At 34.4% G+C, this 26,100-nt stretch overlaps 3 protein-coding genes and 1 non-coding gene across 7 annotated transcripts; 3 read left to right on the forward strand and 1 right to left on the reverse strand.

The window, feature by feature from the left end:
- Nucleotides 1–13: 13 nt before the first annotated feature.
- On the forward strand, nt 14–3,404 carry LOC128159509 (sec1 family domain-containing protein 1-like). The gene is made up of 3 exons (XM_052822635.1): nt 14–887; nt 1,074–1,238; nt 1,620–3,404. Exons 1-3 carry the CDS (start codon nt 46–48, stop codon nt 2,512–2,514), a joined length of 1,902 nt encoding a protein of 633 aa, XP_052678595.1. The 5' UTR covers nt 14–45; the 3' UTR covers nt 2,515–3,404.
- Nucleotides 3,405–4,658: 1,254 nt separating this feature from the next.
- On the forward strand, nt 4,659–4,797 carry LOC128170251 (U4 spliceosomal RNA). Its single transcript, XR_008241760.1, has one exon. It is a non-coding gene; the product is annotated as a U4 spliceosomal RNA (small nuclear RNA).
- Nucleotides 4,798–9,269: 4,472 nt separating this feature from the next.
- On the forward strand, nt 9,270–22,713 carry LOC128186459 (tektin-3-like). 4 transcript variants are annotated; one of them, XM_052856238.1, is made up of 10 exons: nt 9,270–9,414; nt 16,082–16,249; nt 17,084–17,254; nt 17,474–17,652; nt 18,424–18,509; nt 19,553–19,690; nt 19,930–20,144; nt 20,464–20,686; nt 20,868–21,022; nt 21,369–22,713. In XM_052856238.1, exons 2-10 carry the CDS (start codon nt 16,242–16,244, stop codon nt 21,598–21,600), a joined length of 1,407 nt encoding a protein of 468 aa, XP_052712198.1. In that variant the 5' UTR covers nt 9,270–9,414; nt 16,082–16,241; the 3' UTR covers nt 21,601–22,713. The 4 variants fall into 4 exon arrangements, with proteins under 4 accessions (XP_052712198.1, XP_052712214.1, XP_052712190.1 ...); XM_052856254.1 differs by lacking the exons at nt 9,270–9,414; nt 18,424–18,509 and adding exons at nt 9,549–9,649; nt 17,948–18,033; XM_052856230.1 differs by lacking the exon at nt 9,270–9,414 and adding an exon at nt 9,549–9,649.
- A 578-nt stretch (nt 22,714–23,291) lies between these two features.
- On the reverse strand, nt 23,292–25,053 carry LOC128164445 (serine protease inhibitor Cvsi-2-like). Its single transcript, XM_052828299.1, has 3 exons — nt 24,915–25,053; nt 24,342–24,449; nt 23,292–23,397 (listed from the first exon to the last, which is right to left on the reverse strand). Exons 1-3 carry the CDS (start codon nt 24,955–24,957, stop codon nt 23,312–23,314), a joined length of 237 nt encoding a protein of 78 aa, XP_052684259.1. The 5' UTR covers nt 24,958–25,053; the 3' UTR covers nt 23,292–23,311.
- Between the last annotated feature and the right edge of the window lie 1,047 nt (nt 25,054–26,100).

Genomic DNA, 26,100 nt, shown 5'->3' on the forward strand with positions numbered 1-26,100 from the left:
CGTCAAAATCGCCACGTCGCCTGACAGACGGCGCTGTTATTCAAGATGGCGTCCTCCTTACGAGAGAAACAAATTTTAGCTCTGAAACGTATGTTAAATTTTAACGTCCCTGCCACAAAAGCTACCACCACAGAACCACAATGGAAAGTACTGGTATACGACAGATTTGGACAGGATATTATTTCACCACTTTTGACGGTGAAAGAACTTCGAGACATGGGTGTAACACTTCATCTGAAATTACACTCGGAACGCGACCCTATACCTGACGTACCGGCTATTTACTTTGTTATGCCTACAGACGACAATATTCGTCGGATCGGCCAAGATTTCCAGAGTCAGTTGTACGAGACATACTACCTTAACTTTATCTCGGCCATATCTCGCCAAAGACTGGAAGAAATCGCCAGTGCTGCCATTCACAGTAACTGTGTAAGTCAAGTTTCCAAAGTGTTTGACCAATATCTGAATTTTATTTCTCTCGAAGACGACATGTTCACTCTCCGTCACCAAGACAGAGACAGTATATCGTACTATGCCCTGAACAAAGGCGATGTGAAGGACACAGAAATAGAACACATCATGGATACAGTGGTTGACAGCTTGTTTTCAGTGTTTGTTACCTTGGGAACTGTTCCTATCATTCGGTGCCCAAGAGGCAATGCGGCAGAGATGGTGGCAGAGAAGTTGGACAAAAAGCTCCGAGAGAACATCCGAGATGCCAGAAGTAGTTTTTTCACCAGTGACAATATTCAAGCCGGACAGTTTTCATTTCAGCGACCATTGCTTGTTCTCTTGGATCGTAATTTAGATTTAGCCACCATGCTTCATCATACCTGGACATATCAGGCTCTTAGTCATGATGTGTTTGATCTTCAGTTAAATAGGTAACAGAAACTTATGAAAATCAATAAATAAATGGATATATTATTGATATATACAAGAGCTGTATGAAATTTAAATTTTACAGAGTGACCTACCTGTAAAATTGTTCTTACCTGGAAATGTTATCTAAAATAAAATCTAACTCTACTTTCACTAATTTTGTTTCATAAAAATTATTATTTTTACAGAGTGGATATTGAAGAATCTGTTGAGTCTAGAACACCTGCAGGTGGAGTTGTCAAGAAGAAGAAAACATATGACTTGCAGCCATTTGACAAATTCTGGCAGGCACAGAAAGGAAGCCCCTTCCCAGCTGTGGCAGAAGCTGTCCAAGTGGAATTAGATTCTTACAGGTAGCTTATTTGAACATGAAGATCTTAAAAGAGATATGATTTTCTTATTTTAATCACTTTATTGTGTTATTTCTTGAAAAATGTTCTAGTGTGATAAAAATTTTCTCTAATGTGAAAATGATATTAAAACATTTATTATAAAAAACATTTGAATTTCATAAAAATGCCATCAGAAAAAGTATATTTGCTCAAAGATATCAAGGGATTGCATGTTCATTATGAGTTCGATTTCTTTTATTGAATTGTATAATGTTACATGCATTTAATTCTTATTAATTTACTTCTCAGAGAAATCAGTACCGCACTTGATCTACACATGATTTATTTTTTATATTAAGTAAAAGAAATAAAAAAGTAAAGAACTGAATTTTCAAATTACAGGACTCAGGAGGGTGAAGTGAAGAAGCTAAAAGCAGCCATGGGAATTGAGGGAGAGGATGAATCAGCAATAAGCATGTTGTCTGACCATACAGCAAAACTCACATCAACTGTGAGCTCTCTGCCAGAGCTACTAGAGAGAAAACGCCTCATTGACCAGCACACCAACATCGCTACGGCTCTCCTAGAGCAGATCAAGGCCAGGAAACTAGATGTCTATTTTGAAACTGAAGAAAAGCTGATGGGGAAATCTGTCTTGGATCAATCATTGATGGATATGATAAACGACCACGAGTGTGGGACACCACAAGACAAAGTCAGATTGTTCATCATCGCTTTGCTGTGCGGACCACCCATGTCCGATGCCGAGATTGACCAATATTTGATTGCTTTAACTGGCGCCAACTGTGACACATCTGCTCTCAGCTACATCCGCAAGTGGAAGGCTTATACCAAAATGACCGCAGCTCCGAGCCAGTATGCGGGAGGTGGAACCAAAACGGTGGGAATGTTCTCCAAACTGATGAACCAGGGCTCCCAATTCTTGATGGAGGGAGTGAAAAACTTGGTCATCAAGAAACATAATCTCCCGGCAACTCGAGTGGTGGATGCTCTAATGGACATGAAATCACTACAGGATGTGGATGATTTCCGTTACTTTGATCCCAAACTCCTGCGCTCAGACTCTTCGGGTATTCCCAGGAACAAGTCTCCATTCCAGGAAGCTTATGTGTTCATGGTAGGGGGAGGCAACTACATTGAATATCAGAATCTTGTGGACTATGCTAAAAACAAGTCAAATGCAGGGGCACCACGTAAAGTGGTGTATGGTTGCAGTGACTTAACCAGTGCTACACAATTTTTGAAGCAGTTAGAGAGGCTTGGCTCAGAGAATTAAAATATGTTATTTTAAATGTGTTGTAATTTATTTATTGTATTAACATGTACTTTAAAACAACATTTTTTTCTTTTAATTTGGATTGTGTATAAAAGATTTATTAAAAAATAAACTTTTACTTGAAATTGTATCAATGCATCTCTCCTGTCTTGTCAGTGTAACTGTGTATAATATTTTTGTTTTTGTTCTGGTGCCCAACTGTTCTTGTAGAATTTTATTGCTTTATCAATGAATTTTCTTAAGGAAGCATTAAATCTATTGCAAAGCACATATGCAAGTTGCATATTCCTGCAAAGCAAGTTTCAAATCCTTGTTGAGAAACATCTTATTCACAGAAACAAAAAGATTGCTTGTTTTAAAAATAAGATATAGTACATGTACTTTACTACTGCATGCATCGTACTAGTATTTGTATGACAACCTCTATGTTTGCAGGATGATTTTAACTTTATTGAAGTTTGGATTAAATTTATGAAACCTTTATGCCTTGATATATATTATTTTTTAAAATATTTGATATATTTTTTCACATAACCAATGATGGGTTTAAGAAGGGATACTAATATGTTACAAATGAATGATTAATTATATGTTAAGAGATTCAAATTTATTTAAATCGAGGCACACAAAATCATAGGTTGTCACAGCAATGAGATTTCAGAATGTTATAGAAAAAAAAATCAAAATTGGAGAATAAAAAACAAGTATGTTATTTTTACGCACCACCTTTCATGATTTCATTAATTATTTGATATAATGACATAAGATAAATTTAGCATACAGTTGAGTTCTATACTGTCGTATGCATTGTGGACTTGACACATTTTTAATGTTTAAAATTTTATGTTTTAAAGGTTGATTCCATCACGAAATTTGATGTGAAGCTGAAATTTTTTTTCAAAATCTTGTAAACACAAGTTATGGAATTGTAAAATTATTTGTGTATCACAATTTTGTTAATATAATTAATTAAATCCAGTACATATACAATGACATAAACAAAAATTCAGATGTCATTGATCATTATGCACAATGTAATGCTAGTAGGAATTAAAATTGAAATATAAATTGCAATTCTCTAAAATATCAGCTAGCTCAAAGAGAAATGTAGATCTCTTGTTTTTCTCAGCAAATGCAAAGGTTTACTGCTCTGGAGTTATCCTTGTATTACCAATAAATAAGGAGACAGTCTCTATCCTGTTACAGCAGGTCCGAAGGAAAATTAAGATGGGTTGGTACATGTATCGACACCCCCCCCTTCACCCCTGAAAAATAAAATGTGATCATAATAGTTTCTTTGTTCCTAAGTATTCAGGAGACATATAATTGACCATGTCTTGTACATGTATACAATACATTCTAATTATTTTTTGCGTGGGTATTTGTTTCAATTCAAGACGTACATTTCAAAATGTCTAAAACCTATATGCACACTTTTTATGTAGTTCTCAAAGTAAGGTTGGTCCCGTACCATTTTTCAACAACAGAACACGCTAATGGCGGCGTTGCCAATCTCTGTTATTTATGTCTCTGGTATCAATAGAACAATACGTTAAATCTTGTTTTGGCAAGAAGCTATTTGCTTATTTGTCAGTCATTAAAAAACAGTAAAAAAAACAAACAAAAAAACCCTGCAAATGTGGAAATAGTTGTTTGCATGAAATACTACCACTTTAGAATTCTCCTAAAAACCCATTGTTCAAAAGCACACAAATTAAAATATAAGTTAAGAAATAAAAAAGGTACACATTCTATATAGTACTTTATTATATACATTAAAATTAAATGTGTGTACGTGTATATGTACCAGTTATGTCATACTGTCTGCTTTCTCAGGAAAGACAACTCGTATGTACAGTACAATGTACATTCACTCCATTAATATGTACACGCCAGAGTGTGTTATTTCCCTTAGAAATGTATGCGTATAATAATTAAAAATCTTTATGTAATTACACAAATATGTATTTCTTTAGTTTTAATTATTTACAATAAAATAAAATAATTGTATTTATTTTGAAAATAAACGATAACTTATCAAAAAATTTAAACAATAAACACGAAATTTTGAAAATTAGTCTTGAAAAAATCATCTCAGGTAAATGGCTGGATACTACATATTACGTATTAAACTATTACTCGGTAGCTTTGCGCAGTGGCGGTACCATAGCCGATGAGGTTAATCCGAGGCGTGGTTATTGCTAGTTGAAAACTATACCCAATACCCCGCGCAGTGGCCTGAAACATGGCCGCTAGCGCAATTTTTGAACGCTCCTACGGGAGCAATCATAAAAACTGAATATAAGCACATAACACCACATCGTAGAAATTCATCTCAGGAATCATGTCATTGCGCGAACCGTAAAACAATATTGGAAATGACGTTATTATAATGAAACATGAATGGCGACAGATGGTTTTTCATAAGTTGAAATAGTATACATGTATAAAACATACAGAATTTTTTTCTATACTATATCAAGAAATGGAAGTGAATTTTTGGAGATTTTTCTTAACATAACATTTTGACAATAATGTACTGGTACAGTACCAGTACATAAATGTGGGATATTAGTCATGGAGCCTTTGTACAAAAAACGCCCCCCCCCCCATTAAGGAATAACAAATATTTATGCATGTATTTTGAAATTTATCAAAAGTGAAAATATTATTACACACAAGCTATTATTTTAAAATGGTGAAAGAATAATGACAGAAAGATAGGTAACTCTGGCAAGATTCTCGGCAATGATTTTAATTGTGACGTCACTGATGCTGTTACGCGTACGTCTTTGAAACCAAGAAAGTACCACAACAAGAATGGTGAGTTTTTGACGTGCTAATTTTTTGTTTAATTTTTCTTTTTGTCTTATCATTTGTCTTATTCTTTGATTCGTCAATAAATTACATTTTTTGACACTGATTATTCAATGTACATGTAACTACAAAACGCCTTTCCAACTAAACTAATTCTTAATCATATCCCACCACTAACACTCACATCGAAAAAAAAAATACAGTTACATAATCTGTTTAACAAGATGCATTTGTAACAATGAAAAGAAATCGATATTTTTTGAAAGACTTATTATTCTTCCTCCGAAATTAACTTTCCAAACGTACTTTCATGATTCGCCGTCCTCTTTTACAAATTCAAGTTCATTCTTTACCGGGAGAATGTATTGTTATCATTTTGTTTACACACATGCATTCTCACTACAAAAGCAACTTCTTATATTCAGAGAAAGGACATTCATTCCCCTTGCTCAGTTGTTGTCAATTCTCTTGATTATGTGATTTCAAAATATTTGTTCTGCCAATCTCATTCCAAACTTGTTTTACAATGTTGGGGAACATGGCAGATCATTAGCTTATCAAATATTTATACGCCTGCGAGAAAAAAAAAACCAACCGGTGTCGCCAAAACGTACATAGCAAAAACCACTTAGGTGTAAATATATATATATATATATATATATATATATATATATATATATATATATATATATATATATATATATATATATATATATATATATATATATATATATATGTGTGTGTGTGTACCAGACGAATGACACTCTATTGATTTGTAACAATAGGTGCAAACTTAAAAAAAAGATATGTCTGCAGATGTGAAGTGAAAACATTGCTTTGCAATAAAATAACGCGTAGGACACACTCAATAGTTATTGTTAATTACACTTTATGTGGGTTCCGATGAAAAAGAATTATTTATCTATCGAATATTCTCATTAAAACGCAATAGTCTTTAAAGTTTGCAAGCAACAAATATTTTATTTTCTCGTGCTTGAATAATTTTTAATTTTTATGCAGGCATTGGCCTTAAAAAGCATTTGAAAACCGAGCAATAATTGTGAAATAGATAAAAGTTATTATTTCGATCACATGTACATGTCTGTTCCTTTGAAAAGTTTACATTATTCAATATGCACCATTCAAGGCCAACATTAATGGATATTGCTCTCGTTCCAGAGTTCTAATTCTTAGCTCATTTAAACCAAATGTTGAGGTGAGCTTTACAAGATACAATTAAAGTTAATTTCATATTTATTTTTTTCATTTGTAATTTAAGATCTGTTTTTTAATCACCCCTTTTTGATACAGAATCGAAGAGAATCGGTAACCTTAGCCTACCCCTCATTTCCACGCTGTAAGTTTATAGACATATCGGTATAAATAAACCATTTTTCTCTATATACAGTGTAGTCATAGATTGGTTTGAACTTTTGTCATCGTATAGTTCAACAAATCCCTTCATGCGCGGATCTAGTGGGAGCAGGAGAGGAGGAGTTGGGACCCCTCCCTGGAAAATTTAAACGTGGTAAATCATATATGTAGTTATATTACCAAAAAATATATCTCGGAAACCCCCCCCCCCCTCCGCCCCCGAAAAACTAAATTATCCCTCGGCGGACCCCCTCCCCCGGATATAATTCAAGAAAACTATAAAACTACACTAGAGTATTTTATGAACTCGTAAAAGAATTTTAACAATCGAATTAACAATATCTCGAATACACTGAGGAGGCGGGATTTTGCCCTTGCCCAAACCTTAAAACAAGTTTTGGAATTGAACACTACACACCGATATAGGTAATAAACATAAAAAAGTTAAACTACAGCTTTTATTGATTTTACACTTAAAATGTACCTATTTCATGTTGGGTATTTTCATTTGCATCAAAGCATTAAACTCATAAAGTATTAATTAACTCCATAATACGGCAGAAAACCATAAACTCTCTTAATTAACGCTCTTTCAAAACTCTTAAAACAAAGTCATAGGAAATGCTAGGAAACTCCACTTATAATATTGATGTCAGCTTTTTTATAAAGGGGATCGTTAATTCTTTTGATGCCATAACATTAAATGAAAAAAATTAAAGTATATACACATACGGTAATACATGTATTTTAAAATGTGGCTTCCAAGGTCTATTTATACAAAGTTCTCTTCACTATTTAAAAGAGAACTTTACTCCTTTCTGAAATACGAATCTTGTTATTATACTAGAGCATTCACTTTCCAATATAACAAATTTAGTATTAAGTACATGTATACTAGTGTAGTGATACAAGTTCAAGAATGTATATCCTCAAAAAAATTTTCTCTCAAAAAAAGTGGACGCCTATTCTGATTTTGTTTGTCGTTTACCTCAACATCGAATTAAAAAAAAAAAAGAACAACAGCTGATGTTGGGTTCTTGTTTTCGCTGACCGTAGGTGATGACCCGCTCCTCTTCTTATTCTTGTGAGAAGAGAGCGATGGATCATCATCCTGACTACAATAATGATGCAAGTAATGCACGTATGATTTCTCTCAGGATCATTACAGATTTTAACTGTATCTAAATAATAAATAATTTACTGCACAAGTTAATGGAAAGTTAATAATAGAATGTAAGTAAGGAAAAAAAAAAAAGAAAATGGGGAGAAAAAAACCCAGCATTAGTGATATTGTGAGTAAATGTTTAGTTTACTTATTTTTCTTTGCTTGAGTACGCTTATAAGGACTCTGTTCTCTTCCAGAGAACATTTCAAGGGAAGTCCTAATTAATTCATGTATTTAAATCGAGTGAAAGTCGGCACACTGAGAATGTTCACATATAACTTTTTTTGTTGACATAGACCATGGCGTTTTATTACTGCATTGAGCGCTGAGTAAAGTTAGTTGTCGATCCAAGCTGTTTCCAGACAATAGCTTGAGGTGTTGTGTAGACTACCTTACATAACATTTATTACATTTAAAACAAGTTGCAGTCTTGTTTTTTTTCCATTTCATAAGATACCCATTTTTATCATTAAAATGAAATTAGTCTGAGGTGCCACTGAATACTAGTATCTAGATACACAGTGTTTATTACCAGACGTATGTAAGTAAATGGACAGCTCGGTCATTTCAAATTCAATTTGAAAGCTATTCTGTAATATTGAGAGAGAGAGAGAGAGAGAGAGAGAGAGAGAGAGAGAGAGAGAGAGAGAGAGAGAGAGAGAGTACCTTATGTAAATATACTCAGTATTATCGTTCGAATTGATTAAAATTTCCTTTTTTCATAAATAAATGAATGCTTTAATGTGAGCGATCTCCTCACTCTCCCTTTTTATAAGATATTCCCTTTTTGGTTTAGCAGCGGTGGCCCGGAAAGGGAAATAATGAATATTTGATGTCAGGTTAAGGCTTGGTGACCCAGATATAAGTATGCTTTGTTTCGGTGCAGAAATACACGAAATTTGAGATAGACAGGTGTGTAACAGTCAATACCCCTAAAAACCCCTTATATAAATATTGTTTGTGTGTATTTAAATTATGAATGAAAAGAAAGGACCATCAATTACGAGACTGGCAGGTAACCCCACACCATGCAGTATCCTCCAGTGTCTGTCTTACTCTCACACCTTTCCTACAGTTTCAAAGGTGTATTAGCCAGATAACAATGTTGGCAAAGAAGGAGTCATTCTACCTCTGTTTCTTTATCGAAAAAAAAATGAAGTGTTTATATTGATTTTTTTCTTTACAAAGATAAAACCTCTTATTGCTTGAAATACTTGTATATGTCTCAAGTTGGAGAAACCTTAAAAACAGCCAAGAGTAAATAATGAGTGAAAGTGGACACTTTTGCGTATGAATGAAGTGATTAATAGAGGTACAAGCACATTTCAGCGGACTTAGAAATTAAACTATTAATCTAAACAAATGCTGTCTAGAATGTTCAATAAGCGGTTCAGAGATATATGTATTGAATGTTTAAAGAGACTTTAAATAAGGTTTTGGATAAAAGAAAACCCTTCAACCTTAACATTTTGCTCGCGACTGACGGCGAATTGTAAGGCAAGTTTTCCGAGGATCATATTATAGAAAGCATTGGGTTTTGCAAGGTAAGCTTTATAAATATCATTTACTTATTAGTATTTTCAGCAATCGATGACCCTTAAGAATTCAGCTTCTGTAAAAACAAAACTATTAGACATTTTAAAGAAACGAAACTTTGGGGGGTTGACCGGATGTTGCATTGCATGCGCGAAATGTGCGTGTCTATGAAACGAGTACCCGTAGCAACGGGACGCCATGTCGTTGACAACCAATTGATTGCAAAGGCTGAACGAGGGAAAGGTAAGACGAGGTTTCTGAGTAGTATCAATTTAACATATCAGAATTTTAACGGGAAAAATTATCAATAATCGACGACTTTGGTCTATTTCTCCGCCATAAGATCATGGGGGGATGCATTTTAGAGTAGAAAAACGTTACAATTTAATAGATTTTAATGATTGAGATTTAAAGGGCTATAAGGCATCAAGTATCACTTAAAGCACATTATGTAAAAAGAAAAATGAAATTTAAATGACAGCTATAAGAGAATTAAGTGGAATAAGATAATCACGAATATTAATGAAATAAACTATGAAACGGTTTTAAAATGAAACATAATTTTTCATAATTGGAATGACTTTAGCATACTGTTTTCAAGGTAGCATTTTTCACAAGTTTCGTTCTTTAAAATCGATGCAGACAAAAGTTTTCATGCAATGTGTATTTATAGAGTTTACCAGTATTTTCTTTGCACCCATGTACATGATTTGACAATGTTTTCTATGCATTTCTCTCTTGATTGTTATATATCATTGTTATACTTAGTTTTCAACCATGCAATGTATTCAGATAATCCATCTGCCAACTAGGCTATCAAACGTTAAAAACAATATAAGCCTATATAAACAGATCAAATAAAAAAAAACCCCAAAGAACGCGTACTCGTTGTTAAGCTGTTTAAATAGAGTATGTTCAGTGCACTTTTTGTACGACGTATGTAAAATATAGACGAACGCACTTTCCAATAAAAGCCATTCTGAACAAATTTGCCCCGCATTGATCAGACTAAGCCAATTCAGTAACAAATACAGACTTAACCCCCATCTAATCCATTTGTTTGATTGATCTTAGGAAGATAAGAGAATTGGATTAGTGAGCGAATACACTGCCCACTACCAATACACCAATAGGAATACCAAGTATTCAACGATTCGGACATAGTCCCGGCATTCAATATCTAACTGAACACTCTAAACCTGTCGTCGATGACTTAAATAGATTATCTACTGGGGAGGACTTTTCATTGAACAATTTAAATAACACTTGTGTGTATTGGTCTCTTGGTCGGCCATGTTTTGTTCATGTTCTTTGATCTGTTTTTCTCCCATTGATTTTACTTACAAAAAGTTTTCACACCTTCGTGTTATGAAGGCCAGTTAGAGAGAAAAATGTTTGACCGCTAGAAGTATACAATAAGTTAATAAACTTAGATCCGGTCACGCAACAAATATGAACTTTAAAATTTGACGAATTGTTTGGTGGGGCTTATGAACTGATAACAAGGGACCGACCCACAAAAGTTAGTTTTGTAATATTAAGAATGTGGTCGCTCTGTCGTACTTAAACACGTCATAAGAATCCTTCCCTTTGAAGCTTAGCAGCGTAAAATATGTCTGGAGTAGTCCAGAAGTGTCATTCGTGTCATTGTGTTAAAACCACATGAATAAAACCGTCAGCTTTATAACGCAACAATATTGACTCTGCAGACTTTATTTGGGCTGTCTGTTTTGTTGGGAGGTTAAGGGGCTTCGGTTTATCACCGGGTGTCGTAAAAATTAATAATACATAAGTTTTACAGTAACTCGATGGTTGCAAGATCATGAATAGGGTATACTTTAGGGCTGGGGAATATTAAAAATATATGGACCTTCTCAAGCCACAAATAAACAAAACAGCTGGCTAATGTTTTGTGTCTATACATGTAGTTCGTGAACCCCACCCCCAAAAACAAAATAAGAAAGTTCAATTGTAAAGGGGACTAATTTTATATCTATACGTCTTGTAACCGTGAAAAATAAATAGATGGGGACCTCATTTCGTCATCTTCATGGTGATGACCTATTTCCGGTTGATGAAAAAACACCGGAAGTCGCTTTTCGTCACAAAGTGTCTCTAGAGTCTTTATGGCTAGACAATCTGCCACGGTAGCATCAGGAAACTTTGCGCTATCCTTCAATAAAATCAATGCGTGTTAAATAAATTTCTCATCATTAATGCCACTGGGTGCTGAGTTGGCATTTCTCCCATATTTGATACTGACACTGGGGTATTTTTGCTCTCAATTTGACAGCTCATTAACAACGTCTTGAGACGAAATTATAAATAACATCATTGAACGCAATCACTCTCTCCAAAACAGTTACCGTAAAACGATGATTAGTTTATGGAACACTTCATACTGAAGCATTATGTAAACAACCCCCCAAAAAGGCTGTATACAATCTCCGTGTGCGCAGTTAGGCCTCCGTCGCGTCCAATGCTTCTTAATAAACATATAAACACATTTAATGCAACCCAGAGACAATTATTGCTTGAAACTCTTATCTTGTCATCTGTGCCTAACCGATTGTTCCGGGCGACCAAAGAGCCCATACTATGCCACGTCATTGACTCAATATCAGTCGTTATCGAACGAACAGGGTAGGCGAAATATAAACCTCTTTGTTCTATTAAAACAGTTCCTAAGCATAACGTTTGGTAGCTCTTGTTGAGGTATTCTATGCCTCTATTCACAAGTTTAAAGTTATGCTTCATCGCTGGTAGATTGTTCTCTCAACCGTTCTGCTTGTGTCGCTGAAATGGTGTTGAGACCTTTATAAGATATTCAAGTTTTCTTATAATGCTTTTTAAATTAGAACCGTTATTATCTCGAATTCATTTTGGAACTTTTGTAAACCTACTTCTATCATTCTGTTTTATGCTTTGACTTCCCCTATGGAAAACGATATTGTATGTTTCCATTAACAGCTTAATGTGTAACACGGCTAATATAATCCTTGGTGAAATGTTAATCGTATCCTAAAATATAATGGTTGGTCATTGTGTATAAAAGACAGAGTAAGCTCACAAATCTCATGTTATTAGTTTTTTGCGCAATTTTATGAATCTTTTGAAAATCCACACCATCTGCTCTGTTCAATAAGGCTTCTTTTACAGTGAACATACAAATAAAATTTCAATATCTTTATGGTGATTCTAGTAGAATAGAACATATATCATGGTTTTTCTTAATGTTTTCAATATCTGGTTCTGATCCAGTATCAAAGAATGTATACAACTCCGACATTTTTTCTTAACATGAATGGCATTGAAAGGTCCAAAAATGAAGTATTTAAACACCAGGGGTAAAAAATCAGACTCACTTTACCTTATATACTTTCTACAAATTAAACTCGCCATTGATATTGCATCGCAACGGTATCCATTGATTAAAAAAATGAATTTCATTCCAAATTCCTCATAAGTTGTTTTAGCTAGTGTAAAAATTATGCAAAGTAATTGGCATGCATTGTGCCTTGCACATTATATTACTACAGTTTTTTTTTTTTGCGCACGTGGTTGAATTTCAGCCAATGGTATAAATTACAGTAATCTGTCAAAAGAATTAAAAAGACAAGAAGAGATTTTATGTCATATGTACTCTTGAATCGCGAAGCAGAGCCTATCAGGAACACGTTTAAAATCTATTAGAGAAAGGAGCGAAATTCAACACCCGGAGAAATTCGGTAGCATTGTTTCATTCAGTGACTAAATTAATTACCTCCTGCAAGTAAAAAGTAGCCGCGATTACTTGCATTTTCATGCCTGTTTCCAAGCGACATTGATAAGGTCGTTAAGGCGAGGAGCCTTAGCTCGGGAAACTTGGACGACCAATTTTAATATCAGAACAATAAGATTAATATGAAAGATTAAATTTTTCAGCGGCATAAATAACAGACGATTGTGATTTTTAATCCCTAATGCTGGGACTAGTTTATAGTCGGTGTGCATTTTAATCCTTTAATGCACTCTGTCGTTGTCACAGTGCAACTCAATTGTTCCTCAGTCGTCTAGCTGCACCTAGCTACCTCTCGCAACATAGACGTATATATTTCCTGCCCAGTTCATCCTATTGAATATTTGGGTGAGTGGTATTCGATTGATATTGTATTGGGTGAGTGGTATTCGATTGATATTACTTTGATTTATCGAGCCTTCGAAATTGATTACGTTTGTCATCGGTGATAAAAATTTGGTTTTTATTCTTTCCAACTTGGAATACATGTAGTGAGGTAATGCACACCTACTAGTGAAACTTGATATATTCTTGGATATGATATAAAGATGAGTATACGGTGTGAATTCGTCTGGAAATTATTGAGCGTAATTTTACTCTTGATGGCGGATTTAATTCATAGATCTTATTTCTTTCATCTCGTATTTGTTTGAACGAAATCAATATGTGAAAAAAATGATATGATTACTCGGCCATATAAATTATCTTTTTACTTTGTTAATGACATACTTTAGGATCTCATTTTCAACAGGAACTAGAGCATATGAAAAATTGGATATGAAAAGTCCATTGTCTACTGGTACGCTTTAACACCACCGTCTGTCTTTGCATGATAAAAAAAAAACTCTCTCCTGCCAAAAGTTTGACACGAAAAACTTATTTAATTGGAAGCCGTCTTTGAAATCAAGACCTTTTACACTCGAGTATGGGGTCTTTGTCTATTGTAAAGTCTATCATTACTTTTCACACACGTCAAATGCGTTGACAGTGTGCATTTTCAAAGACGACCAAATGAATCCTTTTAGATTTCACAATCGATTCCGGCAAAAGTTTGGCGAAAGACGGATTAGATCAGGTGGTCAAAGATTATAGCAATTTAGTCTGGGCCCCTCGAAATCCCGGGGCATTACTGCCGTTCATTTAATCTGCAGCTCTTTTGTTTTGTCGCTAAATAGGTTTTACGGAGGAGTATTGCTGCGTTTCCAAAGCTTACACCTTTACTAAAGTAAATCTTTTTCTTTTTATTGAAAAAAAAATCCATCTAACTCAAGGAGTTGAATAGAAAGGTGGTTTAAAAACTTCAAACAAATAAAATGCATGTTGTTTTATAGGTAAATATGTTAATGATTTCGAAGTATTAGTTGCCAAATGCATATTAAACCTTGAATAAGAGATTAATAGCATTTATTTTAACCTTTTGCATTGCTCGACATTGATAATCAATGGGATTACATGTATTTTCAAACTAAAGGTTTAGTATTGAAGTGTTAAGAGACAAGTTTCGAACAAAATTAATAGAATGTACAGTTTGTAAGTGAATTCATTGGAGAGTTTGGTCAATAAGCTTCATTTACAAACACTTCAAAATATTTGCCATCATTGTTTGATACAGTGAAACTGAATTTTTGAAAGCATTCAAGAAAAGGCAATGAGGTTTTGCTTATGTCAACACGAAAAAGTGGTTTTAATATTTCAAAAACTTGATTTGCCTTTGCTGACTACTATACGGAACCAGTTCTTTTAGAATAGGAGCTTTGCCGGTACCAATATATATGGCTGTTTCCGGCCTCTATTGATCGAAACAGTCCTAGTTTTACCCAATTCAGTGTCTGTCGACGCCAATGATTATTTACTATGAATATTTTATCATTACACGGAGTTCCATGAACATTACAACACACCTAACTACCCGTGATCATCACTACTGCGAATGCTTTATATTTTATTTACCCAGCGAAACAAATGTTTGTATAGTTCATTTAACTACGGTTATTTGTACGTTTGTTTTGACTTACGAGTTGCCTTCGCCTGAGGCCGCCCTTCCTTATTTATTTTTTCTGCATAAGTTAACTGAATTTAAACAGGGTTTTTTTAAAGAAAAGAAATAGGTTAATATGTTAATATTGTGTGTAACCATTTGAATTGCCATCTACATTCCATTCTTTGCTGTTAGATAAAACAAAATGTAAATATATTGACATTGTATTGGCCTTTTTCTAATGAACATTTCACTGTACAATCATTTAATCCTTAACTAAATAAAATATAGGTTTATAGTCAATACAAACACTCTGCTGACTTGGTCGGTTGGTCGACTGGAAATATTTAGGAAAACACACGTTTGTTTTCTCTGGTTATATAAGGTTTACACTATTTTGGCATTACGGATTCTGTGGATATTTTCTTGTAATTTGAAAAAGTACATAGACATGACATTTAAATTTCATAATGATAGTAGTAAGTGCTATTCTTTATCAAGAGATTGCTTTTCTACGGTTTTCAAAACACACATACGTTTTATATATTGTATTTGACGGTCATTGTCTTGAGTTATTACATTTCAGTAAAAGCATATCGTTGTCACTATGTAAACCGTATTTGTCATGTACAACTATACTACATTCATTTTTTTCATGTTTCCTTTTTGTGTTTGCTTCAAATACGATGCTTACGTTAATTTAAAATTATTTGAGTATAAAGAAAAACGGATTATGCGCAGGTCAAAAGGTTGCACCTGCATATCGTTAGTGCGCCATTCGGATTATTCGTTACCAGGGACGCTTATCAGACATTGTTCATGCTGCGGTTATTTTGTTCGAAAAAAAATAACCATTCACTTGATAAATAGTTAATGACATGACAAAGTTTTACACGAATGATATTCATCTCTCTTTCAGAATTCCTGCTCCGGAAAAAAACACGTGACAGGTTGCTAGGTGCATTTCTATGACAACGCATCCTCTCGAACGGGAAATAGAATTGTACATACAGTAGAAATCGTCACCGAGAACTCAGCCTTTTAGTTTTATTTAATCAAACTTTTGATAATACACCAACATGAGCAGGTATGTTCTCAATTTACTTATCTTATCTTGAATTGAACCTGTGTTGAAAAAGAAATTGAATTTCTCTGAGGCCATATTTTCAAATAAGGTTGTTTACATTTGTGAAATTTTGGAGACCCGAAAAGATTTTGTAGTCTGAATAACTGATCAAATTATCACAAGATCAGATGTACCTTTCGATCGATGTACCTTATCAAAAACTGCAAAATATAATTAAGCAGTTGTGTATCTTAATGTAAGTTATGATCGAGAGTCTTTATTAAGATAAATAATTCAATGTAAAACGCATATCAATATACCGTTTTTAACTTTCAAATATATTGCGAGTCATCTTCTGAAATCGACTCTTTAATCTTTTCAACCCCGTTATCAGAAGGACATTTCACTAATATTACAAAGACGTATTTCATATATATAATCCCCCCAAAAGGCTTTCCGATAATTGCTAGTGTAGAGTTACATGGCCGTTGAAATTTTCATTTTGAACACTTATCTAAATGTTTCTTGAAACAGAGACACTCAGTTTAAATGGTTTGCAAGTTAAACTGTTTTCGTGTACATGAAGTGCTGCCTTTTTAGGCAATATTGGTTAATGGTTCGATATTGCTTAGTAATGAAAAATAGATACACTTCATTACAAACATGTCATTATTTAGTCTAAGGAATTTAATTTTCAAAGCGAATTGTCAAATATCCTTACACTACTATAACAACAATATCCTTATTGAACGCAACAGGCAAAGTCGGCTATATTCTATTATACTGGTACCACCATGCATAATTTACACACATAAGTAGTTCAGAGATGTACATTTTCTCTTTTATCTTTTAAAGACTGGGATATAACGATTACAACATCATGCGTTCACGCAGTGCAACGCCCCTCACCCCAGAAATGTCCAAGATTCTCCCTTACGTCAGTGACAAAACCATCTCCCGCCATCTCGGCTACGCTGGACGATCTCTGGATATGGGTCACGCCAAGGCTTACTACAACCCGGCCAGGTAGTTTTTCTAACTGAAAGATCATTTCTTACTTAATGTACATACGCATATATGTCTTTTTATTTTTTCAAACTGGAAGACCCACTATCTGTATCATAAATATTAAGAACATCAACGTTTGTATACTAGTACATCCCAATTGTTATTGAAGTGGAAAAGCTTCACAATAGACCTTGACATTCTAACTCCAATATCATGATACCAAATTCTCTAATACAGGAATGCCGTCTACTCCCGTTACTCCACCAACGACTGGGGGATGTCCAACAGCATGAACTTCTCCCTCTCCGATAAGGAGAGGTCGTTCGCCGAGAGACTGAGGGCCGACGCCTGGAGAGCAGTCAAGGAGACCGATGCCAGGACCCGCAACAGGCAGAACGACATCACCAAGAAACTAGGTGAACACTTGAACCAAACAAGCACCTGCTATCAAGTCAAAGAATAGAAGCCAAATAATTTTTCTATACATTTTAAAAATTCTTATATTTCGTCGGTTCAAGAACAGATTTTCTTGTTCGACTTTCAATCTAAATTCTTACATGTATATTTAGATAGTTTAGGTTTAAAATAATAATTTTATATACATATAGATATTGAAGTAGTTTTCAACTTTTTTCTTACAAAAAATGTATTTAACATTTTCCTAATTTCAACAATTTTCTGTTTCTTTTTCTTGCTCATGAAATTGTCTAGGCGAGCGAGTCAGCGACATAGCTTTTTGGAAGAGCGAATTAATATCTGAAATAAGTCACTTGGAAACGGAGAGTCATAATTTAGAGGTATCATTGTAGACCGGTCTACGGTTGCATGATGGGTAGTCCGTTCTTCCTTCCTACAACTGCTGCTTCCTCCAACATGGTGGATATGTAGAAAACTGGTCTATTGTCGTAAAATTTGAACATTGACACCTTTTACATCTATTCAGCGAAGCTGTAAAGGACATAGTTTCAAATTTTGCAACATGGAACAGTTTTTACATCATAGATATTTCAAAGTGCATGTAAAACTTCGCCAATAAAATGTGGTATGTGGGTGGTGTAAAATATTAATCAAATTGTTCAACGATTGCTTATCCAAGTGCGAAGGGAATTTACAGACCTTTGAAATATTTATGAAGGGTAATTGTTTTAGTTCATCCACCATGTTATACATACATTTTATTTCATCAGGGGAACGAGTCTATGACATTACATTCTGGAAAAGTGAACTAAACAACGAGATAAGTGCCATGGCAACAGAAATTGAAAACCTGAAGGTAACGACCGACGACAAATGTTCACAAATACAAAGAAAAAATCCCTCTTTCCACTTATTTTGTTGTATTTCTGTCATGGCGATAAAAAGTTCACCTTCCACCAATCTTGACTCTTTCTGACACTTTTAGTCTGATTTTTTTGTAAGGTTTAATAATGTAGAAATAAAAACTTTCACATTTCTTATCGTATTTCTAAGACACACTATAAACTTACAAAACCTTTTTTGTGCGCTATCAGTTATTAACACATCTTTAATGTGGCTATACATTTCTTATTTAAAGAATCAACAAAAAATATAGGTGGAAGTTAATTGTAGACATTTTTTAACTATTTTGGGGGTCAGTTTGGGTTCCTAACTTGGGAGCAGCATAGCAGTTGCTGAAACTAAACAATAAACATACATGTCTATGCTTGACTACATTGATACATTTTGCATGCATTCTTAACTCAACAAAGCTTAACAGTTGTAAATTCCTAGCCTAACTTGAAATTTAGAAACATTAATCAATAACATTGATACAATTAAAATAAAAAAGTTTCAAAAATGCTTGGAATTTACAACAACAGCGATGGCTGACCATTCTCTGTACGTGTATCTATTGTATGTCTTCTTTTTTGTGTAAGCATAAATATACCTATGCACATACACAAACGTGCATTTAATATTCTGATTGCAATGGAAAATATGTATTGGTTAAGGGAAAGTCACATTGCTTATTCGTTAAAGAAATATTATTGTAGGCTGGTAACGGAAGCAGATTTTTAAAAATATGTTTATGTAAATGTATGATCCAAATGTTTTTTATCAAGCTTTAAAAGATACTGATAAATAAATTACACTCAACAAAAAATATTAATCTGTACTAATATTTTTTTTCTCTCTCCTCAACACAATTAACCTTAACATTTGACATTAAATACATTAATACCGTAATGAAAAAAAATTACGTGTAAGATTCCATTTTGGTTAATTTCACTGAGAGCATGACTTCAACTATTAAAGTACTATAATGGATGGTCATGATTGTTTGTATGTCTGTAGGAGTACCGCCGTACCCTGGAGAAGGCTCTTGGAGACACTGCTAACCCCCTCCACATCGCCGAGGAGTGTCTGATGCACCGTGAAAAACGCCAGGGCATCGACCTTGTTCACGATGATGTGGAACGCACTCTGATCAAGGTACAGTGTATGAATTATTAAAAAATAATCCAAAAGTGTAACAAAGTAGGTTAAAAGCAGTCAATTAGGTAAACATAAATGTAGCAATAGTTTTAACCTCACTAAACTTTTCACTGCATCCAATGAAGAAATTGATAGAAAAACAAAATCTACGAAACTTCAAATAAGTTTTTACAAGGGAAAAATGTCTCACCAAATGTAGAAACAAACATAAAACCCTATTATTTACTACTTTACAGGAGGTAGACTGCATCAAGAAGTGTCAGGCCAAGATGAAGAAGGTTCTGGACAAAGCCTACGTCCAGCTGAAGATGAACCGTGCCGCCCAGCACGCCATGGAGATTGATGCCAAGGACAAGCACCACGCCCAGGGCCTGGACGACAGGATGCAGCAGCTCAGGAACTCCTCCAGTGGCATCGGCTACTACCCAGGCATCGAGAGCATCGACAACACGTAAGGCGATCCAAAAGGGGCACCCTGTCAAGTTTTAGTTCTTAATCTTTGATGTTTTGTCACATTTTGGTTCATCAGATATGGCTGCGCTGTACAAAATCGGTCAAACATGCAAACATTGAAGCTTTGTTAATTTTTTTGTTTACAAAAGGCCGGTGCATTGTTATTACCCAAATCCCTAAAAAATAAAAGTTAAAAAAAATGCGAAAAAGTAAAGAAGCTCAAAAGTAACCAGAAAATGTCTCGCTAATCTTGGACATTTTGCATAAGAACGTGCTTTAACTGTACAATATCAATCATCGACGTCTTTGATTCACAGAATTACAATTCCCGATTCATGGGTGAGGTATACCCAGGAGAACATCGCAAGATCCCAGAAAGAACGGGCCGCCTCTGAACGCCTGAGAGGAGAAATCGACAGCACTCTGCGTGCATGCGCCAACGAGATGTGGAACCAGTTCAACTCTGTGAACAACTCGTTCAACACCAGGATCAGGGAGACAACTGATGCCAGGAACAAACTGCAGGCTCATCTGCAGAGAGTAAGCAAAATCATGAATAATTCTCTCCAACCTGAGCACAATGCAAAAAGCACTGAAAAATAAAATAACAAAAATCTATATTATACAATCGTGTATATATATGTAATTATATCAGCAGAGATGGGTGGATTGTATCGTTCATGTAAACCATTAGTTAAATGGTTCTGTATTTCTTCAATAGACTATGCAGGAGATCTTCGACATGGAGAAGAACATCGAGTTGTTGCGCAAGGCTATCCAGGACAAGGAGAGCCCGATGAAGGTGGCTCAGACCCGTCTGGACGAGAGGACCAGGCGTATCAACGTGGAGCTCTGTAACGACCCCGTGATGAAATCGTACGTAAAACAGAACCTTAGTATCATGTATTGCCAATAATCAAAGTACTGTACTGATCGACAGTCAGCAAAGAATCTAATTTGCTATTAAGAATTTAGAAATTTCTAATAAAAATAATCTAATTTGCTATTAAGAATTTAGAAATTTAAGAAAAAACTTGTTTGCGGGAATGATTTAATTGTTAAACAAATGCAGGGATTCTAAAATCTTCGCAGAAAGATTCTTTTCTGAATATTTGAAAGTATATGGTATATGGTATATTAAGAACAGTTATAATTCATTAAGTGTACGTTTTTAATGTGAAAATGATATGAACAATGATGTTTTCGTTTACTTTTTCAACAGACTGCAGAGAGAGGTGACCGAAATCAGGGAGTCCGTGAGGATTCTGAAGGAGAGGCTAAAGGCATCCGAGCTCAGCTTAGCTCGCCTGATGAAGACAAAGGCCACCCTGGAGCACGACATTGGAGTCAAGGATAACACCGTTAAGATCGACACATCTTACTGTATGGGCATGCGCAAGGGTTTCCCCATGGACCCTAAAATAGGCCCAGTTTTTCAAATGCCAACATGCTAGGTGATTTTAACTAATTAGGAACAATTTTTATCTCAGAGTTATTGGACACCGACTGATTCGATTTTGATGAACTAATCATATAAGGGTTAAACACTTTGTTATTGTAAAGTATTATAAATAACATATAAATGTTATTCTGTATCTATATATATGAGTTAGAGAGTTAGGGTGTATTCCTTTTATTTCGAATTTCATCAATCAAAATTATAAACTTTTCTTTCATTTTAATGCCTTAGACATCCTGTTTTGTAGTGTATTTTTTCTAGTTTGCTGTATGAAGATGTTGAAAAGGAATACATTCTTCTATATTTCCATGGTACACAATGACACTCTCTGTGTTTTGTCAATTACGACAAGTTGTTCGATGTTTTCATTTTCTCAATTTCATTGTCGCAAATACAATTTGCATTTGTTGTTTTTTTTAAAGAATGTCATCAAATTGTTTCATTGTTTTACATGTGATAAGTATGTTTGCTACTTGAAGTAATTTTGTTAGCTAATAGTTATAGTTCTAATGTTTTATTTATTTATCTTTATTAATTTTTTTATGTCTGTTGATTTAAATGAAATCGTTTTCGAATGTTGCTTTGACTATCTAGTTTGTTTTCAGCTCGAGTTTTGTTACAAAGAGCATACCATTTAGTTGGGGAAGATTTCTTTGTGCTGATGTTCATTAAAATATATGAAATAATCACTTATCAGTGATTGTAATCAATGTTTGTTGATAAATTTGTAATATTTTACTTTATTTATTGGTATTCTATAACATATTACTCATGTATATTGGTATGTTTTGGGGGATATGGATATACTAATTTTTCATAGGATGTCTGAATTAAAAAATTACAAGAAAATAATTATTACGAATGCCGAACCCGATCGAATTACAATTAAATCGCAAAAACATTTATTTATTTACACCATATCAGTATTAAGGTGTTCTGCAGAGTATTAATATTGCTCAAGGAGATTAATTCAGAGCCCCTTGCCATCAGTGACTGTGATAGATGCGGTTGGTTGTTAATTTTTGTATATATTATTATATACCGTGGTAGCGCACACAGTATGTCATGCTTATGTTGTTTGCACAAATAAAAAAACCTCTTCGTCAAATCATTTTGTGTGTCTTTTTTTAAAAGAAAACTTACCCTGGAGACACAGAATAATGTTAATGAACGTGTCAGTCAAGTTTGTCTTATGTGCAGGGATTGTGAAAGTAAATTGCTTCTTTTATACAATACTATTATATTCATTGACCGGGTGGAAGGTTTTACTATGTATTGCATTAAAGCATATGAATCAACTTTTGTTATCAATCTTAGTAAATACCGGTATTTAGTCTACAAAGAATTATCTGCTTGTAGAAGGGAACTAAATGGATTGATTACCAATACTATTGATAATCTAAAATACTAGATTAAAAAAACATTATTCTATCAAGTGTAAATAAATATTGTTATATTTTTTATTTAAGTGGTATTAATTGCAAAACTATCCATTTGTTATTTGATTGAAAATTTAAACTAAACTAAACTAAATGGCAAATTATGAATCCACAAGGTGGAAAAATTATTAGATATTAAGTGTTAACTTTTAATCTTGATTTGTTTTATGCGTGTGAATCAAATCTACAAGTTACATTATAACTACTTACAAGATATTAGTATCAATTATAAAACATAATACACGAGTTCCGGGTTAATGAGTTTATTCAGTGACCAAAACAATGACATATTCCTCCCCAGCAGTGGGCGCGGCCAAATTCACAAGTTTCACACGTGTCTGCTGTCACACAGGCTACAGGTAAAGGATAAATGTGAAAGTCAAATCTATAATCTATAATCTAATCCCATAAAATTCATATCAAAATTTATAAAAATTTGTAAGCCAAAAAAAAAATAAATAAAAAATCAGGCATTATCCCGACATGCGTTTTATGATTTCTGGTGAAAGTCCCATATCTTCAAAAGGTACTATTACCTACATTGCTATAAAAACGACCAATGAATGGTTAATCATAACTGTTATTCCAAATATTAATTAAACTTTACACGATAGACTAGGTGATAAGTATAGTACTTATATACAGTGTTTTACAATTAGCTTTAAAATCAATTCTGAATTAGCTTCAAGTGCATATGAATCCAAATCAGCATTAATTATTATCTAAGTCTCTCAAACTACTGTCACTGTTTATTTGGATTTTAACTTTTATAAGTACCAAGAATGATAACTCCGACTCTTTCCCTTGTTACCATCTACATAGATCTATGTAATTGGTAGAAAATAAACTAATACATACTGTGAAATTTGAAACGCAAGAGTGATTTTATTATCCTATAGGTATGATTTTTAAATTGAAATTACCAAGAATTTTAATTTTAAAATAGAAGAGAAAAACCCCTATCACATAACTTATTTTATGTCCATGTGCAGAAAAAAACATGTTAATCACATATATAAAAAAAGGCGTTATTTTCAACATTTGCAACACTTGCAATAAAGAAATAAAATGTCAGTTTCATTAATCGCATTTTTTTAAAATTTCTTCATGAATGATCATTAACCACATCACAAGTGGCCTTTCTTACTCACGACATATGGATTTTGAAATATTTATCATTATATAGATATTTTTATTTGAATGAGTAACATTCAACGACTACTGTAATTTTCATTTGTGTATGTATAAATATCTCCAAGAGATATACATGTACTTATTACTTATACACTGTACGTACATGCTCCTGAGCTTTTGATACAGCTACAGCTGCCGTGGTAACAGGCTAGTGTTCCATCGCTACAGGCCAGGGTACAGTCGGCTGTGGAATGGCAGGCCTCACAGTAAGCTAGACGAACACAAAGGGAAACGTGCACGTACGTAGACTAGCGATATGGAAGTTAAAGTAGAAATGATTTAGTTTATCAATATTGGGATTTTGAAACAAATCTTTATCTATTGAAAACGAAGGTAATTTAATTTCTAGCTTTGTCTGTCCCTCTGTCGGACATAATTATGCATTTTGTCCTCTATGTCTCGAATCTCTTAAAATCTAGAAAAAAAATCTGCTAGAAAAAGGACTCCTCGTATTAAACATTTGTTAAGGTTAAAAATACCAGTAGAGCAAAAAGAATTACGAACTAAACAAATTATTCTTAAATTCGTCTAAAGGGAAAACATCTAATTGGAACTACCAAATGTTTTTAAGATTAAGTCTCTAAATCGTCAGAAATTAATGTCTGAAAAAGAGTAGGGACAAATCACCTTCCAAAGTGTGAAATCCGTGAAAAAAATGACCAATGATAATTTTTACCGTATGCCAACCCGCAGATCAGGAGAACCACTTGTACCTTCATCGTGCAGAACAGTTGCAATGAACTAACAGAGCGCGTGGGCGAGTCATTCAATATATATACCGGTATGGCACATGTTACTTAGTGCTTGAGAAAGGATTCCATCTGCTGGCCTTCAGTCTTCTTCCTGGCACCGACATTTTATCTATGACATTGATGAACTTCATCTGTATACCGGTGGAGTAAATCTTAACATAGAAAAGGATGGAGCGGGATTTCTTCGATCATAATGAATTCCTCTTCTGTTTGTTGTCAGTCATTGTTGTTGTTGTCATCGTTGTAAACATTTTAAATTTCGTCCGACTTATTCCTCAGTACTGCTTGGCTGGTTAATTTCCATTAATACTTAAACCCCTGTCACACCGGAGCTGCGTCCTCACGGCGATCCCGTTGCGTCCTTAAATAATGTAAAACGCCAAGGTAAACGCAGTAGAGTCTCCTACAGCGCCGTAACAACACAACGGCATCTTCGTCCGTCGCGGTGGGATGAACATGCACAAAGTACGCGCCGTGGCTCAGCGTTCTGACAAACACGCCGTAGAAGCGTAGTAAGGTCGCCGTCCACAGCGCCGTAAGATCTCCAACAGCGCCATGAGAGCCCCGTCGGCGCGCTCAAGGAACGAAGCTAATCGCAGTATAGATGCAGTGATAATTCAATTGCGCTTGCACGGAGACCTCACGGAGTCCTTTCGGATCTCACTGCGTCTCTATCGCGCTTTCACTGCGCTCTCACTGCGCATCCACAGCGTTTGAACAAGTTTTTTTTTCTTCATTTGGCTGCGTTCACACAGCGACTAGTGTAGCGGCTTAGGTCATTATTTCAGCAAGATATTTCACTTGTGGAGACAAGCACCAAATTTTGCATGAAGGTTCCTTGAACATTACTTGATCAAAAAATATCGTTGGCCATTCAAGTTTTGGTCATTTTCAAGATGGCCGCCTCTTATGGCGTCTTTTTTCATATCGTTTTCATGATATTTTAAATATTTCAGGGTAATGCTTTTATTTTTTGTGAAATTATGAAGAAGAATTTGTTGTATGATATAATTTGATGTTCATTTCATATATGAACACTCTGCGCATGCATTTAAAAACATGCTGCAGCTCATTTTTGAATGTACATGATCTAATCGTCTAAGCAGTTGC

Source organism: Crassostrea angulata, chromosome 1, assembly GCF_025612915.1.
Source record: "Crassostrea angulata isolate pt1a10 chromosome 1, ASM2561291v2, whole genome shotgun sequence".
Taxonomy (NCBI): domain Eukaryota; kingdom Metazoa; phylum Mollusca; class Bivalvia; order Ostreida; family Ostreidae; genus Magallana; species Magallana angulata.

Bases quoted from the DNA above. Each gene is read 5' to 3' on its own strand.
- LOC128186459 (XM_052856238.1), top strand. The intron at 19,691-19,929 runs GTACAGTGTATG...ACTACTTTACAG, and splicing joins TGGAACGCACTCTGATCAAG to GAGGTAGACTGCATCAAGAA. The intron at 20,687-20,867 runs GTAAGCAAAATC...TTTCTTCAATAG, and splicing joins TGCAGGCTCATCTGCAGAGA to ACTATGCAGGAGATCTTCGA.
- LOC128164445 (XM_052828299.1), bottom strand. From the start codon at position 24,957: ATGAAGGTACAAGTGGTTCTCCTGATCTGCGGGTTGGCATACG. The intron at 24,450-24,914 runs GTAAAAATTATC...GTGTTCGTCTAG, and splicing joins GATCTGCGGGTTGGCATACG to CTTACTGTGAGGCCTGCCAT. The intron at 23,398-24,341 runs GTACGTACAGTG...CTTTACCTGTAG, and splicing joins TATCAAAAGCTCAGGAGCAT to CCTGTGTGACAGCAGACACG.
- LOC128159509 (XM_052822635.1), top strand. From the start codon at position 46: ATGGCGTCCTCCTTACGAGAGAAACAAATTTTAGCTCTGAAACGTATG. The intron at 888-1,073 runs GTAACAGAAACT...TTATTTTTACAG, and splicing joins TTTGATCTTCAGTTAAATAG to AGTGGATATTGAAGAATCTG. The intron at 1,239-1,619 runs GTAGCTTATTTG...TTCAAATTACAG, and splicing joins GTGGAATTAGATTCTTACAG to GACTCAGGAGGGTGAAGTGA.